Source organism: Triticum dicoccoides, chromosome 1B, assembly GCF_002162155.2.
Source record: "Triticum dicoccoides isolate Atlit2015 ecotype Zavitan chromosome 1B, WEW_v2.0, whole genome shotgun sequence".
Lineage (NCBI taxonomy): Eukaryota > Viridiplantae > Streptophyta > Magnoliopsida > Poales > Poaceae > Triticum > Triticum dicoccoides.
This window is the reverse complement of record NC_041381.1, coordinates 377447576-377455552: the sequence shown is the minus strand read 5'-3', so window position 1 is coordinate 377455552 and position 7977 is coordinate 377447576. Positions and strand designations below refer to the sequence as shown.

Below are 7977 nucleotides of genomic sequence, written 5' to 3'. Positions count from 1 at the left end.
CAAAATCCACACTCTTATTAGTAATACCAACAACAAAGAGGTTGGCACAATACCCTGAAAGAAATTCTGCACCTTTATTTTGTTATCAATATTTTAGCTCCCTAACTTAACCCACCCGATTGGAAATTACTAGGTTCAGGGGTTTTATCTAGGGGCACAAAAAGTTTGCATACACCATATTCTACTTTGCTATGCCACAACAACAATTTTGAGTTCATTGAACAAAGTTGCTGGGTTTTGGATACGCAGAAGGTTTAAATTGTTCAGTAGTACTACCAACTAAATACTACTCCCTCTGTCCGAAAATACTTGTCATCAAAATGGATAAAAAAGGACGTATCTAGAACTAACATACGTCTAGATACATCTCCTTTTATTCATTTTGATGACAAGTATTTCCGGACGGAGGGAGTAATCTTTAACATTTGAGGGCCATGTATGTTTACTACTCTCTAACCTTTATATTTCCATGAGCACTCAAGGAGCCTGTTTGTTTGGTAGTTTCCCGAACTCATCCTCTCCCTGTTGTCAAAATAGATATTTGTGTGCTAAGTGCTAACTACAGGTCCTGATGCAACAATCAACTTATATTCCGTAGGTACTCAATGGTCTTCTGTGCAGAGATGATCAAATTGAGGCAGGCTCTGTTCCAATTGGTATAATACCTGCAGGATCTGATAACTCGCTTGTTTGGACAGTCTTGGGTGTTAAAGATCCAATTTCTGCAGCATTGTCCATTGTCAGGGTAAAGAACATTTCATTTGTTCAGTTTTACTGACGGTTTTCTATGTATGTTTAACTCCTCTTTGCAACTTTGCATATAATTTGTTGACGTTGCATTTTAAAAAGTAAGAGTTGTTAAAGAACCTAAATGTTACTCATCATGTTGGGTAGGATTATGTTCATAGATACACCTTTAGGGATTCAGTTCCCCGATGTAAAACAATTTAATCGTGAATTAGGTTCAGCTAAATCTCATCAATTGTGGTTAATGGTGTCTGTACACTGAAATGCCAGTATCCCAAATATCTTTCTGTTTCTGTTTCTTTTCTTTTACAGATAATTTTCTTCTTTCATTTCTAATTGTCTGCCCTCCCTATGGTTCCATTTGTCTGGTTCTGTATGTCACTGCCCTAATGTTAGCTGTTCTGTTGGACCTTCACCCAAATTCACGTGACTACAGCATGTCCTATTGTTGAGCCTTTCTTATGATGTACCTTTTCTCATGTTTTTTATATGAGGCAGGTAGCGACCGCTAGACAGTACATCTTCCTCACATGGTCACATGCGAGTTACTTCTTTGTAATTGTTCATTAGGCTTCCCTGAGACCCCTCCACCATGGACCCACACAAAAATACAACACAGCTCCACTCTTAATACGGCCATAACGCTCCTCTATGTAGTTTTTTTTTTCAATTCTGCATTACTGTGTTATTGTCATGTTGCCAGCAACACCCAACCATGTCTTAACACTGACGCTAACGAAGTGAAAATATGTTGAGCCTGTATGTCATGTTTGCTATTGACTATGTAGTTTCATCTAAGAGATGCTACCCTATTCTTATTTGAATTGTTTAGTGTCGATACCATTAATTATTGTGCTTGCAACTTTATTGTCTATGTTTTTTCATATAATATCTAGTCAAAGTAATAATATTCATTAAATTGTTTGTTCGTTGCAGGGAGGTTTTACACCTATCGATGTTTTTTCTGTTGAATGGATTCAGAGTGGGACTACGCATTTTGGCACAACAGTATCATATTTTGGCTTTGTTAGCGATGGTACCACATACTTGAATTTTCAGGAATTTTCTTTTATTTTTCAAATATATATTAGCTTCTTGAACTAAAGCTAGTTTCCATTTATCTGCTGCAGTTCTTGAACTCTCAGAGAAATACCAGAAGCGTTTTGGTCCTCTCCGTTACATTGTTGCTGGTTTTCTGAAATTCCTGTGCTTGCCAAAGTACAGTTTTGAATTGGAGTATCTTCCAGTAGCAGATGTTGATGGTGCTGGGCATAAAATTGTGGAGGGACAAGAAAAGGTCGATACGTCAGACCTCTATGACGATGTAGTTCAGAGGTCGAGAGCAGAATGTTTACCACGTGCCTCAAGTTTGTCTAGCATTGATTCAATCATGTCTACGAGCATAATGTCTGGGGGAGAACCGGAGGTTTCCAGTCCACATGCTAATAATGAACCGTCTGAACTTGTGCGTGCACTTGATCCGAAATCAAAACGCCAGTCATTAGGGAGGACAAGTACTTTCAAGGAACCAGAAGAATTGCTCCCTCCTCAGGCATCAACTCCCAGCTGGCGAAGATCCAAATCAAAGTCAAGGACAGAAAAAGCATGGCCAGGTTTGACTGCTACAAATGACACTAAACCTTCTAAGGGCACCACTACACATGATAAAGAAGACACATCATCCACAGTTTCAGATCCTGGACCTGCGTGGGATACAGGACCCAGGTGGGATCTGGAGCCTAAATGGGATAATCAACCTAATTGGGAACCTGAAACTCCTATCGAGCTACATGGTCCATCAGATGACATTGAGCTTGGTCTCACTAAGGAACTAGTCCCAAGCTTAGATGAAAGATGGGTCATTAGGAAAGGGCGCTATCTTGGTGTATTGGTATGCAACCATTCGTGCAAGACTGTGCAGAGTTTAAGTTCCCAGATTGTTGCTCCCAAGGCTGAATATGACGACAACTGTCTGGACCTGCTGCTGGTTGGTGGAAGTGGGAGGCTAAGGTTATTAAGGTTTTTGGTGCTTTTGCAGTTTGGAAAACACATTTCTCTTCCGAACGTGGAATATGTAAAGGTGTGATTTGGCTCCTCTTTCTCAAGCATCCAGTTTTACTCATGAAAGGAAAAACCATCCAATTCTAGTTTCATTCAGTTGACAAACTGCTGTGCTTATTTTCAGGTACGATCCGTGAGACTTAAGGCAGGTCCGAATACACATGATGGGTGTGGTATTGATGGGGAGCTCCTCCATGTCAAGGGGCAGGTCCGGTGCAGTTTGCTACCTCAGCAAAGTCGTTTGATCGGTAGGCCAGCCAAAAACCCTGTACAGTAACTGTAAATACATAACCCTGCAGCACTATATCTGCCTGGAAATTCACACCTACAACCGGCAACTTTCTTGTTCTTTTTACCTCTGCATCCAGAACAGCCTCGCTGACAGACAGGCACATATAACTCCAGCGATGTACATTCGCGCTTGATGGCCGAAAGTGCCATACGGTGACATTTATCCAAGAGTTGTAAAGCCTATCTGGTCTGCAGCCTGTTGCGCTTCTCTTCGTTTAGCCTTTTCTTTGGCTGGTATCGGAAGTGTTATAGAGCAATCTATCTGATCAGTGTATTTGCGGGGACGGTTTGGTTCGGAAGAGCATGGTGCCCACCCCTGGTATGTGCGGTTGTTTGGAGTCCCCTGGTGCCGGCCACTTGATGCTTGTCACCCCCCATTAGAGGGACAAACAAAACACTCCCAATGCTATGTCCCTGATCAGCTCGTTACAAAAAGTGCGAACAGATTTCTATCGTGTCATGTTCCCGGTATAGTATAGGATTTGGATGAACCAAAAAAGGAGAGAAGATATTTGTGGTGCTGCTGGCTTTTCCACCTATAGTTTTTTTGTGTGTGATGTATTGAGTTGTAATTTGTCCCAGCTGTCTGTCATAACGTGTTGGATCATAAATCTTTGTCAAGATAAACCTGCAGGTACATATGTGGTACTATGTGTTGTTCTCTGCTGGGGAATAAACAGCATGGTTTGATAGTGTGACATTGTTGGTCGCAAAGAACTGAATGGTGCCTGCTTTATCATTTCGTTCACGAGGATCATACAACCCACTGCATGTCTGAAACTTATACTACTACTACTTAATTAAAAAAAAAGATCTGTAAAGCGTTGGACAAACCGACAAACGCCACGCTTCTGGCAACCACGATCATTGAAATCTTTATTTAGGTACGGAAACCATCACTGGCAAAGATATATAGAACCGTTGGTTTGATATAATTGTAGGACGCAGTTGGTAGCTAGCACGAGCTGGAGGTTGCTAAAAGGGGTAGCGAACAAAAGGCACGTGGCGATTGCGACTCTTCCCTAAAAAAGAGACCGAACATCTCCAACACAGACCCTCAAATAGCCCGCAAAACGTTCGGACAAAGCTGTTCAGATGCACTTTGTCATTCAATGCGTATTTGTCCACGAGTCAGTTTTATCGCAAATCAGACGCAAATCAAGGGGTGTTTTTTATCTGGACCTCCGCCATGTACGTGTCTGGCAAACAGTCCCACTCAAAACCCCTCCCCGTGCAGACACTTGCCTCTCCTATGCGACTGCTCCAATCGTCCCGCGCCACATTCATGCTGGTTTAGAGTGGATACGACCGCTCTGCAACATGCCGGACATTGAAGGAACACACTGGCCAAGAGCACCGCCGGCGCTGTGTCCGCTCGTTTGCTCTCCGTGCCACGTTCAATGCCGTTACGGAGCAACATGACCAGACGGGGCGACGACACGAGACGGCTTTCTACTGCATGGAAGCCAGCTACCCGGCATAGAATAGGTGCACCATCCGAGAAACTCACCGCCCCACCGCCCACATTCAAACCACTGCTTCGCTTGATGGACGCCCACTATATAGACACGGTTGTGCACAACCCAAACTGCACCACCTCTGCTTCTCCTTCCTCCTTCATCCATGACCGCTGGCGCAATGATGGCGACTGGCAGAGTGTTGTGGAACGGTGGAAGCAGCTCTCATCGGTGCAGAAGCATGAGAAGGCAGTCCCCGACGTGCGTGGCACATAGAGGCCGGACTGCCTGCAAGCTCACTAGAGGAGAGCTTGGAGGAAGAGGATGATGACCACACGATGCAGGAGGCGTCTGATGATGAGGCCAAGCCCTCAGCGGTTCCCACGCGGGTTGTTGGCTTCATCATGGCGCAGGCACATTACGACTCCGTCATGGCGGCAGAGGAGGAGCGGACACAACCTACACGGTCGGTCTCCGCGCTCTGGATGTTGCAAGAGGAGTAGCGATACAACCTCCGGCTTCTCGAGCAGCACCGGCTCGGGGAGGGACAAATCATCGTCGAGCAGACGAACGAGCATGGCGTCGTGGCCATGGTCGCGGAAACTTTAGGCTTCGTGGATGAGCAGGGGACGTTGTACCTGTCCATGCACAACGTCGCGAAAGCCGCCACGAGCGATGGCGACTGCCATCCTACTGCAGGGACTGACACCCTGTTCACGAAGATCGATGCGAAGGCACACGCAGAGGCGATGCAAGCGATCATGGACGGGAATGTTGCTGCCTACGTCACCAGCTCCGCGTCGGTCGCGTTGTCCGCGTGGTTCTTGCCTGGCCGCAACGACCACAAGACCGGCCCATCCACGTTGATCGTGGACCTCATCTCGACCGGTGACATTCATACGGCAGACTCCGAAGAAGAAGAGTAGGAGGTGGGACACAGACATAGGCACGTCTCGTGCCCCATGTGGGGTAGCTCCGTGTCCCATGTCCTACTTTACCCCTCGTCGATTACCCGCAACTTCACTTCTCAGAGCTCACGGACATGAAAAGAATAGGACGTGGAACACATACTTCTCCACAACATAGGGAGATTTAGACTAGGTTAAAAATAATGTCACATGTGCTTTTGTTAATGAAATATGTCAAAAATATTACTTTCTTGGATCTGAAAAAAGCGTCACAATTTGAACTAAGGTTAGTTCAACCTTTAGTCCAAAGGTGCGAAACTTTTTTATGATCGGAGGGAGTATTAACTTGGTCCAATTTAAAAGAAACCGTTTAGTTTATATGAAATTTGTCCAGTTTGTTTAAATTCAGTTTGAGACGGATAGTGACCCCATTGGCCTTAGGCTGTGCATGCAGAAAAACGCAGGAGCAAACAAAAGCCACGGAGTGCGCAGGTGAAAACACCCAACGTGATATTGCACAGATCGTACCACTCAAATACACACAGAGGGGAAAAAAGGCCGGTAAGAACCGCTGGCGAACTGCAAGAACATGGAAGCTGCCGCGCTGCTAGGCTAGCACCTGCAATGGCAGCCGCGGCCCCTGGCGAAGCCGAGCGACACGCAGCGGCCGCCGCGGCGGCACCCGCCGTAGTGGCACACGTCCATGCAGGCGCTGTTGGCCGCCGCGTCCCCCGGGTCGCACTGCTCCACCGGGATCGTCGCCCCGCACGGCACCCCCGACGGGTAGTCCTCCACCCACGCCGCCCTCGCCGACGGCGCCGCCACCAAAGCCACTGCAAAAACGGGTCACGCCACATCAGACGCATGCATGCACACATTCAAGCGATGCATGCAGCTCGCGCTTCGCCACTGCATGCGAGCTTGCGGTTGCACGCGGCTTACCGGTGAGCATGGCGACGAGGACGACGAGGAGGAGGCGCGGTGGCAGTGGCAGCAGGGGGAGACTGCAGCGGCACGCGGCGGCATCGCCTCCCTGGGCCATGGGTCGCTTAATTAGCTTTTGTTTCGCTTGCTCTGTTCCGGTGTTCTGCTCGGGCACGGGCGGGAAGGTGACAAGCTGATGGCTTGGCGCCCTGTGCATGCTGGCCATGGTGCGCGCGGTGTGATATATAAAGAAGATGAGCAGACATTCTGACAACGAGGAGGACAGCTGGTCGAAAGCGGCGGCAAGTACATGTGAGCGATTAGAAACCGATACGGTTGTTTGCTGCTTTTGTACGTGCAAGTGTGCGTGGGTCGTTAGCAATGACAATGATAGTGTATGTTATCCGGGCATCAACTTGTAATAAGGCTGGTTATTATTGCTGTATAATTGCTTGATTTGGACGCGCATATCTAGCGTGCTTTTGCTACCTGTAGATAAGGAGGATTAAAATTCATGGCATTGGCATTGTGTGCTCGATTTCGACATTATAAATTCATAGTGCACGGATTTCACTGGTCAAGTAAGATTCAACATCATCCATCTATATGCCTAATGTACCATGTACCAATGAGGCAACCCTTTTTGTTTTATAAATTCCTTTCAGTGGCAAAAGCAATGAAGTGATGGTGCCCACATGTTGTGATCTTGGTCAGTACTTCGGTACGTCTGTTAGTTTGCCCCGCTGTTGCACACGAGCTCAGGTAAACAGTAAAATCTGAAAAAATGTTAATTTTTTTTAAAAAAATCTATTTTTTTTTGCAGAAACATTGATTTTTTTAAACATGTGTACGAAATTTCGCTATGAAATCACATTCGTGTAGGCATGGATAAAAAAAACGATGCTCCAAATAGCAGTCTTTTTGAAGCATTAATTTTTTTCTCACACCTACACGACTGTGATTTCGTAGCAAAATTTTGCATGCATGTTGAAAAAGATCAATGTTTCGTGCCAAAAAAAATCAGTTTTTTTTTGAATATTTAACATTTTTCCGGATTTTATTGTTCACCCGAGCTCATGAGCTTGAGTGCATAACAACACTTTCGCCTAGCACCTCCCTTACACTACTGTCTTCATCCTATGTTTCTAAGATTCAACTTTTTTTTAAAGGAGGATTTTCCTCGCCTCTGCATCAAGCGATGCACACAACCATCTCATATGAGTTATTATTTTTCAACCGTGAACAATTAAATATGAGTTATATGCCAAAAAGTATTACACCATTTGATTATTTATTTTCAAATTTTGAATCTAATGTTATCAATTTTGTATACTATAAACAACATATTGTTGGGTTAATTCTTGATCAAAGTTAAATCTCAAAAAGTGTATGTGCCTACTAAACTACATGGACAACCATCGATGGTTGGTCATCTCTGACGGGAAGATAGGTGGTTGTCACTAGTAACACTTATCATTGGCATAAATAGAAGACAGTCAGTGGCAACTCTTTTTTTTTTTGAACAAAGCAAGGCACCAACAAGCGCCCAATTTCATTTCAGCTCATAAGTTAAGTACATCAGTGAGTAC

The 7977-nt window shown here is 45.3% G+C and overlaps 2 protein-coding genes across 4 annotated transcripts in view; one reads left to right on the top strand and one right to left on the bottom strand.

Moving 5' to 3' along the window:
• LOC119336486 (sphingoid long-chain bases kinase 1-like) overlaps positions 1-3797 on the top strand; it is a 9501-nt gene extending 5704 nt beyond the window's left edge. For all 3 annotated transcript variants that reach the window (XM_037608535.1, XM_037608536.1, XM_037608543.1), the window contains 4 exons: positions 599-745; positions 1684-1783; positions 1878-2827; positions 2933-3797. In XM_037608535.1, the coding sequence (XP_037464432.1) occupies positions 599-745; positions 1684-1783; positions 1878-2827; positions 2933-3085 (1350 nt within the window). In that variant the 3' untranslated portion in view covers positions 3086-3797. The remainder of the gene's footprint in view (positions 1-598; positions 746-1683; positions 1784-1877; positions 2828-2932) is intronic.
• A 2104-nt stretch (positions 3798-5901) lies between these two features.
• On the bottom strand, positions 5902-6629 carry LOC119305506. The gene is made up of 2 exons (XM_037582005.1): positions 6407-6629; positions 5902-6297 (listed from the first exon to the last, which is right to left on the bottom strand). The coding sequence occupies exons 1-2, from the start codon at positions 6612-6614 to the stop codon at positions 6077-6079; spliced, it is 429 nt and encodes a 142-aa protein (XP_037437902.1). The 5' UTR covers positions 6615-6629; the 3' UTR covers positions 5902-6076.
• Positions 6630-7977: the final 1348 nt, after the last annotated feature.